This window comes from Watersipora subatra, chromosome 1 (assembly GCF_963576615.1).
Source record: "Watersipora subatra chromosome 1, tzWatSuba1.1, whole genome shotgun sequence".
Lineage (NCBI taxonomy): Eukaryota > Metazoa > Bryozoa > Gymnolaemata > Cheilostomatida > Watersiporidae > Watersipora > Watersipora subatra.
In genome coordinates this window covers 72,251,297-72,267,704 of record NC_088708.1, presented here as the reverse complement: position 1 = coordinate 72,267,704, position 16,408 = coordinate 72,251,297, and the positions used below count along the sequence as shown (strand labels likewise).

The 16,408-nt window shown below is 32.9% G+C and overlaps 1 protein-coding gene and 1 long non-coding RNA gene across 3 annotated transcripts in view; one reads left to right on the top strand and one right to left on the bottom strand.

Annotated features, from left to right (window-relative positions):
• Nucleotides 1-7,708, top strand: part of LOC137399534 (GATOR complex protein Iml1-like) — a 45,301-nt gene extending 37,593 nt beyond the window's left edge. Inside the window, exons 25-31 of one of the 2 annotated variants that reach the window (XM_068085694.1) lie at nucleotides 88-223; nucleotides 681-801; nucleotides 1,003-1,188; nucleotides 1,303-1,478; nucleotides 4,313-4,506; nucleotides 4,799-4,928; nucleotides 7,228-7,708. In XM_068085694.1, the coding sequence (XP_067941795.1) occupies nucleotides 88-223; nucleotides 681-801; nucleotides 1,003-1,188; nucleotides 1,303-1,478; nucleotides 4,313-4,506; nucleotides 4,799-4,928; nucleotides 7,228-7,401 (1,117 nt within the window). In that variant the 3' untranslated portion in view covers nucleotides 7,402-7,708. The remainder of the gene's footprint in view (nucleotides 1-87; nucleotides 224-680; nucleotides 802-1,002; nucleotides 1,189-1,302; nucleotides 1,479-4,312; nucleotides 4,507-4,798; nucleotides 4,929-7,227) is intronic. The other variant, XM_068085703.1, reaches the window with a different exon arrangement.
• Nucleotides 7,709-7,937: 229 nt separating this feature from the next.
• LOC137410470 (uncharacterized) overlaps nucleotides 7,938-16,408 on the bottom strand; it is a 32,563-nt gene continuing 24,092 nt past the window's right edge. The window contains exon 3 of the long non-coding RNA XR_010981212.1: nucleotides 7,938-8,019. This is a non-coding gene — a long non-coding RNA (uncharacterized lncRNA). The remainder of the gene's footprint in view (nucleotides 8,020-16,408) is intronic.

Genomic DNA, 16,408 nt, shown 5'->3' with positions numbered 1-16,408 from the left:
TTCTTTCAAACTTCATTTGTTTTTGATTTTCTTAACAGTTAAAATTCCGGCCAACAATATTTAGTCTGTTATATGTATTATCTCTAGTTTTGGTCTACCATTTGTTGATGGAAAAGCTGCCGGACTTCCCCCTTGTACCTTTGTATCATATGATGCCATGCTGTGGATACGGAAACACTGCAAGCATGTTCATGACAACAGAGAAGCTCTGCAAGTGCTCCAGGTAGCTGTCTAGCCGTTATTTTAGTTACATGTGATTGACTACATACTTGCATGTTAATATACAGCTGCTAGATGTTTGTACCTGATTGGAAAGGCTCTCAGTCTACTCAAGCCACTAGTTATTACTTTGTTTAGAGCCTTTTTGTCTACATCTATCTACAGCGAGTAAATTTAACCAATCGCAAAGTGGAATCGCTGTGATCATGCAGTTCGATTGGTTCAAACTCTTTTCTTATAGCTGTGTTATGATAATCTTGAACAGCTTTTGGTTTGCAGTTACCTACAGTTACTTCTAAGTATGTGAGTTCTCATTTGTTCATTGGTTTGAATGAGATCCAATGACTTTCAGCTACAAGCTTTATTATAAACGGTTTGTTTTTAGGTCTATCTATTATTTATTGAATCATGGAGCTGTTTATATTGAGATTAACGATTATCATTTGATATCAATTTTTCAGAAACTTTTAGATGAGAAGTTGATAGAACATATCAGCCATGGTCAACGCAATTTCCTATGTGGTGTCTACCTGTTCTACATTACTTCTATGAACCCTGACTCATCTCCACAGCCAGTTACTGGTAACAGATCTATCTCCTCCTTTTGTGCTTATACTAAGAACTTAATTGAGTTTTGTCTAGTGTTTCAGCCTTTAACTGATTGACCATTGTCAGCGATATCTCTCGTTGTTTGTGATGTACTCTGACCCCCTAGATGTAAGCTCCATGTTTTACCTCCTTGTAATGATGCTTGGAATCATCATTTAAATCATATTTATGCAGATTCGGCAGATGCGTTCTACTTTGATAAGGAGTGGGTCGAGGTGACCCTTGCAGTTCTACCTAACGACTGCATGTTCTATCCAAGTACATCTAATGCACTTGGTCCCCAAAGACGCACTGTCTCTCCTCAAAAGCATTCAAGGCAGTCATCCTACACTCCGAACACTGCTCATTCTTTATCCGAGGGTCAGTTTGGTTGCTCTAATTTATTTAACAAGTAGTTATTCAAGTTACCAGTGTCTGGCGGATATCAAAAGCTGTTGAGGTTCACTTTTATCTCATCACTTTTTTGTCTTTCAGTTTCTAGTGGCTACAAGAGCTCGGATATAGATGCTCACATGAGTCGACTGGCCAAAGAAGCGCTGAGGAGGGTTGAATGGACGTCTTTTAAATACCACTCTTTCTATCATCCATGTTCTGGCTTTGACTTTCAACTCAACTGGATAGTCGCCACCGGAGGTCTTCTTTATAAAATGGTGAGTTGTTGTGTCTTACTGTAACAAATTAAATTTAAGCATTTTCATATGGAAATATGGTTATAAATCGGTTTAAACTTATGTTAAATTATCCTTTTTAGCAATACAGGTAGATTGTTATCTTAAACAATATAGCTGACACTCAGCATTACTGAATTTACAATTGGAAACCAGATAGCCGCACATACAGTCAAAACCAAAACGCAAAGTAAATATACCGTAAAACCTCTATTTCAGCATCACCTCTAATACAACGCCACTATAAGGATAGGGTTGAAAAATACAGTGACATGGCACTCAAATAGAGGTTTTACGGTATTCTGATATTTGCTTCATATGTTCAGTCTAACGCATGTTGAAACGAATATAGAAATATATTGCATTTTAGTTAATTTATTTCAGAGCTAAAAAACAATGATAATTCAATTAATCATATGTAGCAGTAAACAGATACATTATATAAAGTTGCAAAAAACTACAAGTAAAAACTTAAATTGAGCAAATAATAATCAATTAAATAACATGTTCATTGGTACAGAGGCCTAATTTAAATCTGCAATTTATTATTATATATAATTAGATTGTAAAAATTAGGTTTTCTTTTGATGAAACAACGTTACAAAACAACGCAAATACTACAAATATAATCAAGCGGGCTAATCGCTTCAAGTGATCTGTAAAGCCTATATTAGTAATGGTAGCATGAATATAACAATAATAATGGAATCCAAATTTTATGATAATATTAGTCATATATTTTATGAACAATTAGAGCATTTCTGACAATTCAGACCGAACAGAAAATTTAAATTCCCTTACTAACTTTTACTCAGTTAGCCAAGTTAATTCAAGTGAATCAGGTTAACATCAAACGTAGCCTATGCAACTCAGCCTGAGTCTTATTGTCACCCAGTCATATCAAATCATTTCTTTGTACTAATGTACAGTACTACATATTTTGACTTATTATATTTATTAATTTATATTATAAAGTAACTATATTTGTTATTAATATTTATTTAAAATTCTTCATAAATTACTTACGGTTGAGGTTCTCCTGTTTGACGATGCTCTCTTGCTGTATGGTACAACACCATTAGGGAATGGAACCTCTCCCTCTTTCACTCTTAATCTTGTAGTTGTCCCAAATTGCTCCGAATAAAGCTGGCTCTTATGGAAGTGCCTAATGCACACGACCGCACTAGCAGGTAGTCTGCGATAAGTCAGCACGCTTTGCCTTAGACAGCCATAGTTTTGCTAAATTTGACGGCTGAGAGACAGGAACTCTAAAAATGGGTATGCTACGACTTTTAGTGGCAGATTCACAACTAGCAAAGAGACATCTGCCCATCGTAATTAACTGACTGTGGTTAAAAGAAAATAAAATGCGTTGAATTACTAACGAATAAGTAAAGAAATCGTTACCGGAAACGGCTTTATTAGGATTCAGTGATGGTCCGACGTAAATGCACCAAAATATATTTTCAACTGAACTTGCTAAACTAGTAGAAATATCTGCTAAAATTTTGTTTTCTCGTTCAATTAACATAGTATCATGCATTACCAATCATATAAAACAATGTTAAAATTATGTGTTTACTTTCACTTTAAAGACTCATGAATGAAATTGTAGTCCCAACCTTGTAAAAGAGAGAGGAAGGAAGGTAGAGAAGGATGCATGTAACTTATATCAGATATAATCTAAGTTAACTTCATTTAAATATGTTTATCATTGTTACATTTCATTTTTAATTTTTACCAGATTTTATTTGAAACAATTTTATTTTGAAAAATTTAGGACAAGGCCTGTTAGAATCTACTTGATATATCAAAACAATTATTGGTATGCCACATTCGTCATATGTCTTATTCGTAAAACATGACATGACCAAAATTAACATATAGAGATGATCGATCGGTAGTTGAGATTTAGCTGTACTTACTCAAACATGAAAGACTTTAAAGGTTGACTTGCAACAAAATTCACATTACAGTTGTTTGGTATCAAAAGATTTACCATGTCTTACTCTGTTGTGTTGTAGGTGCCAAATATGTTGAAATGTGATTACAAGCTCTTAAAAGCTCAAAAACGAAAAGCCGCCGTAGATTGGAATCTCTTTATTTCTCTGACGTAGTCATTACATTTGGTTATTGTTTTGTCACGTATGTTCTCACATGAATTGAAAGGCCAATAAAAAGCTCAATATAAAACTTATCGTAGCACTAGTTTATGACAAACACTTCGGGTTTTACCGAAGACCCCGTATCAAATATAGATGCTCGGTACTTTACGGTTTTGTTTCGGCTTGATCTAATCGTCAAGTCGTAATCTGATCATGTGACCCAATACTTCACAAATAATTTCTGCAGCACTTTTTGATTATCACAGGTGACCAACAGGCTCGTCATGTTTATCAGGCAATGATATGTACTGCTTGAGTTAAGGTTAAAATATTAAACGAATTTTCACGGTAGATTATAAGATATCAGTGCTGAAAGTGACAGCATTACAATGACGATAAAATAGATACGTAAGAACAATAAACATGGTTGTATTGAATGCGTGAAGTATATTTGTGAAAATATTTTGACGAATGAGGTTGCATAGAAGTGTAAACAGAAACCATCTTGTAACAATTACGTCCCATTTGAGCCATTTTGGAAAGAGAATCCAAACTATGGCGGTCTCGTGTGGCTGCGATTAACTGTTCGTTTTTGAGCTTTTAATCACTTGTAATCACATTACCACCTATTTTGTTTCCTTTCAACGCCATTGTTAACAGTAATTGTGGTATGTCTAACATTACTGTTGGTCATTCAAACAATGCTTCTAGATCAACAGCTGGAAGAGGAAGCTTACCAACTCTGGCTTTCACCTACTACCCATACCAATAGACCCGTTTGCTTTGCCAACCGAGAAAAACTCAGATCCATTGCGGGGACCGATATTTGTTCCACTCGACCCAGTAGTGATCAGTAGCATCTCAGATGAAGTGCTTGTTGACTTCATGGCATCCATCATTAAGAGGTAACTGGAAATAACCAAGGCTGTTTTGTGACCATTTTAGGGTCATGCGTTTCTCTGCACTGTCCTTTCAGAATATTCTAGATAATGCCATATTGTCTCGTTTTACGGTTAAGATAAATCAGGAAAACATGAACAATTGTAGGATTTGTGTGTTTGAGAAGCTTAGAGCATTTGTCAACTGTAGATAAGTATAATGTGGGGAAAATAAGTTTTCATATCGCCCAACTCTCTAAAAGGTATATTCCGTTGAATCCATTTCCTGTTTGTCAAGTGAACACCTATTCGTCTGCAGGTTTGGATTCATCCCCATAGTGTACAACTACAAAGGAACGAGTGACCCAGCTTCGACACAGTTTATACACAGTACTGGTGGTTTCTTTGTCTTAATAAGAAAGAAGAATGACTCAAAACCTTTTTCTGGGGTAAGCTTGTGAGGTGAATGTGGTGGATCACATCATTGTTCGCAGTTTCATGTCACCTCCATATCAGTTGGCTAGATCACTAGGTTTGATGTGATGCATGTAAGGTGTTATTTTTTGCTTTCTCCTGGGATTGAATGCAATTCGACTGATGAATTTTGTTTTAATGGAAATTCTTCAGACTATAGATAAGAGAAGTACGTGTGGCAGCAAGTTTTTGCAATTTTTATAGCTGTGTGTACATAATCTGATAAATTTTGCTAAAAAAGCTGTCAGCCTATCATGCAGAACCAACTTGTTGTTAACATCTCATTGACCACTCTGTCGAACATAGACAGCTAGTCATAAATCTGTAAGCTATTATTCCCTTGCGATAACCAACCAGACTGGTCTGTAAAATCACAAGTAACTATCAGTTTTACTATGAACCAGCTATGAACTAATTTTCACTGACACTTCGAAGAAGGCGTCATAACGATCGCAAGATCTTTGCTATTATAAACTACTGTAACAACTTCAATGTTTAAACAATGTTCAACAGGCTTAGCCAGAAGCTGTGAGTGATATTAATAGGAGATTGTTTTTTAGCTAAGTATTAACGTCTATTGTGACTTCACATCAGGATTAGAAAGATAAAATGTAAGCTAATCGTATCGAAGCAAACCCTACTTTGGTCATGAAAAATAGCAGAATGGTGCTAAATATTCAATGCATTGAAATCTTTCTCTCTAAAGTTTTAAAATAATTAATGAATTTATTAGTGTTTTTGATATGCCAAAACCTGAGAGACGAATTATGAAGAAGATTACTTAAAGCGTAGTGGTTGATTGTTTAGTGAAAAGTGTCTTTATGGAGTTGCTATTTGAAAACTTTTATAAGTAAATGTGCAAAGAATACAAGACACATAAAAATTAATGTGGTGTAGTCAAATATTTCTTGTGACTATTTTTAATGATTGTCAATAGAAGTAGCTACTTTCCCGCAGCTGTGATATGAACAACTCTTAAACTCCTTGAATTATGTTAAACAGGCATAACAATGTGTGTATGCAAATATCAATGAAACTATGTAACAATCGCCCTTTTAAAATATTATTACATCAGGCTACATGTTTAGATCCAAGAGGTAATAATGCTCATAAAGTATGTTTCTATTTTATTACTCAAAGTGATCGCTTACAACCCAAGTTAGATGCACAGAAGTTGACTGAAATTTGATTGCTAACTATTCGTTACTTTACGCTCATGTTCACGCTGTCTATGCAGCAGCTCATCTATGCCTATATAAAAAGATTGTTAAAACTAGGAATGTTATAGTATTTCTAGATCAGCTAAGAGTTAAAACCTCTATCTTTGTCTCATAATATTTAAACAAATTCGAAGTTATATGACTTGCTGACAAATAAAATATTTGAAACTATGATAATAAGAGCGGTAGACATTGGTTACTTAGTTGGAACTCAGGCATTTAGGTCAGCATTGTTAGTAGGTGACATTTGGTAATCATCAAGAGGTACTATGAAAACATCAGATATGAAAAAACGCATTAACTGTTTGGGTTAGACAGATAGTCAGATCATAGTTGTTTCTTTTGTAATTCTGTTAATAAATGCCTAGATTTGACTCTTTTCATGCCTCTTTTGAAAAAAACCTTTTCTCTGTTGGTTTCTGGTATTTCAAGGCAGAAAAATATAATCACCACTCTCACCGGTTCACTTGGTGTAATTAGTAAAATGTGAGATCATCAATAGTCTTCAAAAATATAACTATTTAAGACAGTTGCTCAGCATGCTAGTAGTAGCAAATGCATGTTACGCCTATCTCATCTTTTATATTTAAAACTTATTGAAGTTAGCTAATTTAGTGTACGGTATGTAAGATGAATAGACAGCCACGACTAGACAAGCTGCCATAGTCTTTCATTCGCTTTTCTCAATCAGTAATGTTCCTACTACATTAGGAATTTGTAGTAGCCTTTTTGCTAAGTTCGGTCTGGGCACCACTCCAGCGTTCTCAAACACTGGAAGGCAGTCAATTCTTGGGGAGAGTGTTAAAAAGTGCAACCAATGGTAATATTTATTGTGTTCTTTATAAAGTTTGTAGTTACAAAGTAAACACTACTACCAGAAAAAATAAGTTGTGACTTTCAGGCAGTAAGACTTGTACAGTGCCATCACACCATAATGTTACAGAGAGAGAGAGGGAGAAAGGGAGAGTGAAAGAAATAACATCTCCGCTAGCAAGTTAAACTGATATATTTGGTGGACAGTTTTTTCAACTAAGTATCTTTATTTCATTTATAGACAGGTTTTATCTGGTCATGGAACTTTATGATGACTAAGCAGTGGTGGGGTCAAAGTTCAGGAGACGAGATGTTTCAGGATACAATGCTGGCAGATTTCAGGCGCTTTGCTAGCAATCATGATGACAGGCTTGACAAGCACAAATTAGAGTGGACTGCTCTCACGGCAAAGTAACTCGATGTGGACATGGTTCTCAGTAACTTAGGACTCCCACACCTAAGTTACTGGCATACATGGTGTCATATATTTTAGGTGCTCTGTGCAATACTGTTAACTTAAGCAGAATGCATGAATATTGTATATTATTTTTGGCGACCGTTTTTGTTTTTATACCAAGATTTTTGTAAGTAAAAATATATGTGATTTTAATGAGGAACAACATAAAATTGAATTGCTGTATAAAACATCTGCTTTTAATAATATATTCAATAATAGGTGACTAAGTAATAAAACTGAGGCAAACCTTTGATTGCTTCATGGATTACTCATATTAATAAATAATTTTCCTTGTACTGCAGAAGCGAAATCTGGTTGACAGATACATGGTGCAAAATCTGGTTGGCAGATACATGGTGCTAACATTCACAACGTAGTTCAGTCGAACATGACACAACGATAGTAACAAGGCATGGTGGTTCAGCGTAAAAAAATGGTGACTTTGCTAACAATTGTTTAAACAATTTATATTTGTACGACTGCGACTCGTATACGGTCTTTGATGTCTGTTGCTCATCAGCCGTAGATGAAATTCATTCTTGTTCTACCTCAATTAGTTGCTTTCAAATTGGTTTCCTACAATTGTAGATAACTATTAGAGAAAAAGTGAAATAAACATTCATTCCGAGTGCACAGTCATGTTTGCGTACGTTTATTCAAGCTTTTCTACAGATAAAGTAAGCTTTTTTCTATAAGATCCATAGACACGACCATGAAGTTACTGTTAAACGTCTATTTGAACGCCACCTCTATGTGAACACCACTATGAGAGAAGGGTTGAAAAATAGAGCACCACCTTCTATTTGAGCGCCACCCTCTGTTTGACCATCACTTTGACAATCTTTGATCTTTATGAACACATAATATCAAGTGATCAGTAGAAAAGTGTCCACAAAATTGTATTAATAATGAATCATTTACATCAATAACAATCAATTCTCTCATTGTTGAACTCTAAGCTTTTCGCTTTTTCTTTGTTAAAACTTTGAAAGCAACACCATAGAAATAACTAATAACTGTCTGAGGCTAATAGTAGTTCCTTGTTTAACGTGATCGTGATACTTGGAAGTACATGTATATAAAAAACAGTCTAAGTTTATGATGGTAGGTGAATGACTATAGTTTTAGGCCAAAGGTTACGTGTAGCTACATGTAAATGCAACGCGTAAAAGTTTTGCGTTGCCAAAAATTGTTTGGACGCTAATATCGACTAATTCAGCAGTGCAGAAGAAGAGTTGAGGTCAGAAGACATTGTGGAAGGTATTGGACAACTAGAAGTTCGTACTTTTGTTTTAAAAAACGGTAATTTTTGTTTATGCATGTAATATAAATATGGTTCATTTATGTCACTTGGTCACGAATATATATTTGTAGCATTTAATAGATTATCATTATATAACTTATAAATTTGCAGATTTATAGCATATTATTTAATAGCATCATTACGGTAATCTGATCTTACAATAATTTATCAGCGCTCTCAACTCCTCTTCTATTGCGTATAAAAGCTAGTTTTGGCTGCAAACTGTAGCAAACATATCAATGAGTGCAATGGGCTTTTATGCAACAATGGTAAATATAAATATAAAACAAAAATATGTCATCAAATTTAGAATGAAATAAAATGGGAAGCTCCAACAAGTTGCAAAACAGGACACAGGCTACAATATCATCAAAGGTTGATTGCAAGCAATAGATATCAACTTGTCGAGATATTTCTCGGTTTCTCAATGTATATTTATTAAAAGGTCTTTGACAAGTTGGAGGTAAGTTAGAAAGTTTATTGCATCCAAACGGTATAATATCACTCCATTAAAAGGGCAGGAGTAGTATAGTGAGAGCAGATCTACACATAATAGGCGGAGCTTAGGGAGCAGGAAGTGACATCACATCAGGATCTGTTTGATTGACAGTTGGGGGGCGGAGCTAGGCGGTGTTGAGTCATGGTGTGAGTCATGGCGATCTGTGTGATTCGTGGTGCGAGTAATGGTGTGAGTTGGTTGGTGACGTCGCGGTGGTGGTGTCGGTGGCCGAGTGGTGAGTCGGGCCGCGAGACGATTCGCGGTTGTATTTGGGATTATCGGATTTCGTTGGCGTCCGGTAGAGGTCGCTCTTCCGTGCCGTTTCGGGGATTGACGGAGAGCTCGGTGGCGACGGGTTGACGGACGGTGGCGGATGGATTTCGAGATCGTCGGAGCTTGTATGTATTTTCTTTTTTCCGATCCCGAATGAGAATGATGTGTCTGCGAACGAATATTCATTTTGATTGTAAACTTCATAAATTCTGAAATTATCTATCGCCTCTAAGTCTTCATCAGGATTAAAACTTTTCAGAATTGACGGAGCATGCAATCTGAAGGAATTCAGAGAGAAATTAAAACAAAGATTATAAACTCTGTATATCAAGACAGTAATGAGTTAAGGAAATCATATTATGATTAAATTTTATATAGTTTATTTGATGATATATCATAGGGATTTAAACTTACTATCAATGGATATGTTATTGAATAAAAGTTTTGTATATAAAAATGCTAAAACATAATATAAAAAAGACTATTGAATTTCATTCAATCCCAATTTTCTTCTTCTTTCATTGTCGAATGAGAATGAACTGTCTACAATCAAAACATACATTATTTTTAGTGAGATATAGTAAAAGTAAGACATACAATCAGATTAGATCATTCATTCAAACTAAAAATCAAATATAATGTAATACTTACTGAAGAAGAAGAAGATCCATCCTTTTTCTGAATGGAATCTTCCTGTTGAGATACGGGAGCCTGCAATTGCAATGATTACAGTCAGGATGGTTTACTATATCCTTGCTGAGATAGTAGACTCTACATTCACAATGGACTCCAACTTAAATTGTAAATTTCAATTGCATTAGTCATCGAATCATAGAATGATATGCAAGATGTAATGCAGACAGAATAGGATATGCAATCAGCTAGAGTAGGACATACAGACAATAAGAAAAACAAATATGTTACATCACATAGTCAGACTAGGACACACAGACAGAGGAGGATATTCAGTTAAAATAATCTGTTTTAATCTGAGTAGGGATATAACATACACTTTGCTAAGATATTGGAGTTTGCAATTGCAATGAATACAATCAGCCTAGAACACATAGTTACTACTCAGAAGAGAAGATTCATTGTATCATTCCTACATAACATCTAGATTGAATTTGTAGTACTTACTGTAAACCGTAATCTTTCGTTGAGATCTTGATGGAACTTTTCACGTAAGAGAAATCGACAAGCTTTTCGCTTCCGAACGCTTATTTCCATTCCATGAGAGCAGTAACCCCATCGCTTCACACATTTATCTACACAATGTAATCGTTCTTGAAATTTCCTTTTTCTGTTGTCTCTGGTACTCATTGTGAAATTATGAACTGAATTGAAAAGGCATATTTGCTCGAAGGTTTTATAACAAGTAGAAGTGTTGTCGCGGTTCAATAATTTTGTGATCTAATGATATATATAAACAGTTTTCGCGAAATTCACTTTCGCGAAATTCAATTTCGCGAAAGTTGACTATATAATATATATGTGTAATTTCGCGAAATCCAATTTCGCGAAATCCAATTTCGCGAAATTCACTTTCGCGAAAGTTGACTATATAATATATATGTGTAATTTCGCGAAATCCAATTTCGCGAAATCCATATTCGCGAAATTCACTTTCGCGAAATTCACTTTCGCGAAAGTTGACTATATAATATATATAATGTGTAATTTCGCGAAATTCAATTTCGCGAACTTCACTTTCGCGAAATTCAATTTCGCGAAAATCTGTTTACTATTTTCGCTTCATTAATTCCTTTGGACACACCCATCATTCTTCAATTCACTATATAAGCGTTGCATAATCTGATGGAATATTCTGCCTCATTAACCATCTCTTGATACCTACTTATATTTGAGAATTTGGGTCGATCGAGTGTTGATACCATAAGGCTTGTATGCTTCAGCTAGAATTCTGTTAGCCGGCTACTCGCGATTAAGTTCGTTGAGTGTCGCTGTTTTCAGGGGCTGTTGTGTGGACAAGCGCCTTGGCATTCGACTTGATTGTTTTCCTAGGTTTACCTATGGAATTCTCCTGTTTGGTTTGGCTTAACCATTCCATAACAGTTTCTCGACCAGTAAATAGATGAAGATGATGAACTAGTAAAGGGGCATACATGGATTAATATGTGGATTATTTTGAGGATAGCTCCAACTCAGTGTGAGTATATCAATATATAAAACTTATATCAAAAAGTAAATAATATTCGGTTGTATTTGTTACCAACTTTATTTCGATATAAAGTATATATGTATATTCAATTGTAAAATATAGAAAAAAAATTTTATGTCAGATCTTCTAGTAATTTAACAATTTGGGAAGTTCCTTGAATATGTACATTGTCAACACCTTCATTTTCTTCGTTATTAAGACTTTTACTAATTTTTTTTTCATTCCAATCATATCTATCTAGTATAGTTTTTCGAACTACATGATCTCGTGTATCTGTTTCAGAAATTTTTAGCATAACTGTTAGAAAATCTTCTATTGAACATCCTCTGCTCCAAAATATTGCAAAGAGAAGACAGTAATCCCCACATGTTGTTGAAAGAATTGTTTCCAATGAAACAACCTTGTTGCCAATGACGTGCAACTAAATTTTTGGTTCAACAATTCCATTTCTAATTATTTTTTCAAAAACGGTAAAACCAGACCGTTATCGTCATGACAATAAGAAACACACCGAGTTTGTTCAACGCAAAGAAAAGCGTCAGGAATTTTGTGAGAGTAAGAATTGCTAAACAATTTTACACCTATCTTGTGGAGAATTTTGTTCTGAATAAGATACATTTAAAAGTAAAACGATATATGTTTTCATTTTTTGAGATATTGCTTAAATACTAACGGTATATCGGATTTTTTAGAAAATCCGTTTGAATTAACTTGGGCAGAATAATCGTTTGGTCAACAATTAACGTGGTAGCGAAAGAGTTAATATACAAGTGAGCAGTGATTATAAATGAATATATAATAATAAAATGTGAGTAAGATAAAAGCTACTGAAGATACAATAAACAAAGCTAGGATTGTGCTAGTCCATGTTGATATACAAGGGAGCAGTGATTATAAATATATATATATATAATAAATCGTGAGTAAGATAAAAGCTACTGAAGATACAATAATCAAAGCAGGATTGTACTAGTCTATGTTGATGTACAAGTGGGCAATGATTATAAATGTATATATAATAATAAAATGAGAGTAAGATAAAAGCTACTGAAGATACAATAAACAAAGCTAGGACTGTGCTAGTCCATGTTAATATACAAGTGAGCAGTGATTATAAATATATATATAATAATAAAATGAGAGTAAGTAATGTGAGTATATATAATAATACATTTTATTATTATATATATTTATAATCACTGCTCACTTGTATATTAACATGGACTAGCACAGTCCTAGCTTTGTTTATTGTATCTTCAGTAGCTTTTATCTTACTCACATTTTATTATTATATATACATTTATAATCATTGCTCACTTGTACACCAACATAGACTAGTACAATCCTAGTTTTTGTTTATTGTATCTTCAGTAGCTTTTATCTTACTCACATTTTATTATTATATATATTTATAATCACTGCTCCCTTGTATATCATCATGGACTAGTACAATCCTAGCTTTGATTGTATCTTCAGTAGCTTTTATCTTACTCACATTTTATTATTATATATACATTTATAATCATTGCTCACTTGTATATCAGCATGGCCTAGCACAATCCTAGTTTTGCTTATTGTATCTTTAGTAGATTTTATCTTACTCACATTTTATTATTATATATACATTTATAATCACTGCTCACTTGTATATTAACATGGCCTAGCACAATCCTAACTTTGTTTATTGTATCATCAGTAGCTTTTATCTTACTCACATTTTATTATTATATATACATTTATAATCATTGCTCACTTGTATATCAGCATGGCCTAGCACAATCCTAGTTTTGCTTATTGTATCTTTAGTAGATTTTATCTTACTCACATTTTATTAATATATATACATTTATAATCATTGCTCACTTGTATATCAACATGGCCTAGCACAATCCTAGTTTTGCAATTATTATAAAGTGCTGTAAGAGATCATCAAGAGTGTTAATAAAGTACTGAGAATAAGTATATGTACAATTATTATAAAGTGCTGTAAGAGATCATCAGGTGTGGTAAAAAAGTACAGAGAATAAGTATGTGTACAATTATTATAAAGTGTAGTAAAAGACCATCAAGAGTGTTAATAAAATACAGAGAATAAGTATGTGTACAATTATTATAAAGTGTAGTAAGAGATCATCAAGAGTGTTAATAAAGTACAGAGAATAAGTATGTGTACAATTATTCTAAAGTGCTGTAAAAGATCATCAGGAGTGTTAATAAAGTACTGAGAATAAGTATGTGTACAATTATTATAAAGTGCTGTAAGAGATCATCAAGAGTGTTAATAAAGTACAGAGAATAAGTATATGTACAATTATTATAAAGTGCTGTCAGAGATCATCAGGATTGTTAATAAAGTACAGAGAATAAGTATATGTACAATTATTATAAAGTGTAGTAAGAGATCATCAGGAGTGTTATTAAAGTACAGATAATAAGTATATGTACAATTATTATAAAGTTCTGTAAGAGTTCATCAAGAGTGTTAATAAAGTACAGAGAATAAGTATATGTACAATTATTATAAAGTGCTGTAAGAGATCATCAGGTGTGGTAAAAAAGTACAGATAATAAGTATGTGTACAATTATTATAAAGTGTAGTAAAAGACCATCAAGAGTGTTAATAAAATACAGAGAATAAGTATGTGTACAATTATTATAAAGTGTAGTAAGAGATCATTAAGAGTGTTAATAAAGTACAGAGAATAAGTATGTGTACAATTATTCTAAAGTGCTGTAAAAGATCATCAGGAGTGTTAATAAAGTACTGAGAATAAGTATGTGTACAATTATTATAAAGTGTTGTAAGAGAACATCAGGAGTATTAATAAAGTACAGAGAATAAGTATATGTACAATTATTATAAAGTGCTGTAAGAGATCATCAAGAGTGTTAATAAAGTACAGAGAATAAGTATATGTACAATTATTATAAAGTGCTGTCAGAGATCATCAGGATTGTTAATAAAGTACAGAGAATAAGTATGTGTACAATTATTATAAAGTGTAGTAAGAGATCATCAGGAGTGTTAATAAAGTACAGATAATAAGTATATGTACAATTATTATAAAGTTCTGTAAGAGTTCATCAAGAGTGTTAATAAAGTACTGAGAATAAGTATATGTACAATTATTATAAAGTTCTGTAAGAGTTCATCAGGAGTGTTAATAAAGTACTGAGAATAAGTATGTGTACAATTATTATAAAGTGCTGTAAGAGATTATCAAGAGTGTTAATAAAGTACAGATATTAAGTATATGTACAATTATTATAAAGTACTGTAAGAGATCATCAAGAGTGTTAATAAAGTACTGAGAATAAGTATATGTACAATTATTATAAAGTGCTGTAAGAGATCATCAGGAGTGTTAATAAAGTACAGAGAATAAGTATATGTACAATTATTATAAAGTACTGTAAGAGATCATCAAGAGTGTTAATAAAGTACTGAGAATAAGTATATGTACAATTATTATAAAGTGCTGTAAGAGATCATCAGGAGTGTTAATAAAGTACAGAGAATAAGTATATGTACAATTATTATAAAGTACTGTAAGAGATCATCAAGAGTGTTAATAAAGTACTGAGAATAAGTATATGTACAATTATTATAAAGTGCTGTAAGAGATCATCAGGAGTGTTAATAAAGTACAGAGAATAAGTATATGTACAATTATTATAAAGTACTGTAAGAGATCATCAAGAGTGTTAATAAAGTACTGAGAATAAGTATATGTACAATTATTATAAAGTGCTGTAAGAGATCATCAGGAGTGTTAATAAAGTACTGAGAATAAGTATATGTACAATTATTATAAAGTACTGTAAGAGATCATCAAGAGTGTTAATAAAGTACTGAGAATAAGTATATGTACAATTATTATAAAGTGCTGTAAGAGATCATCAGGAGTGTTAATAAAGTACTGAGAATAAGTATATGTACAATTATTATAAAGTGTAGTAAGAGATCATCAAGAGTGTTAATAAAGTACAGAGAATAAGTATATGTACAATTATTATAAAGTGTATTAAGAGATCATCAGGAGTGTTAATAAAGTACTGAGAATAAGTATGTGTACAATTATTATAAAGTGCTGTAAGAGATCATCAAGAGTGTTAATAAAGTACTGAGAATAAGTATGTGTACAATTATTATAAAGTGTTGTAAGAGAACATCAGGAGTGTTATTAAAGTACAGAGAATAAGTATGTGTACAATTATTATAAAGTGCTGTAAGAGATCATCAAGAGTGTTAATAAAGTACAGAGAATAAGTATATGTACAATTATTATAAAGTACTGTAAGAGATCATCAAGAGTGTTAATAAAGTACTGAGAATAAGTATATGTACAATTATTATAAAGTGCTGTAAGAGATCATCAGGAGTGTTAATAAAGTACTGAGAATAAGTATATGTACAATTATTATAAAGTACTGTAAGAGATCATCAAGAGTGTTAATAAAGTACTGAGAATAAGTATATGTACAATTATTATAAAGTGCTGTAAGAGATCATCAGGAGTGTTAATAAAGTACTGAGAATAAGTATATGTACAATTATTATAAAGTGTATTAAGAGATCATCAGGAGTGTTAATAAAGTACTGAGAATAAGTATGTGTACAATTATTATAAAGTGCTGTAAGAGATCATCAAGAGTGTTAATAAAGTACAGAGAATAAGTATGTGTACAATTATTATAAAGTGCTGT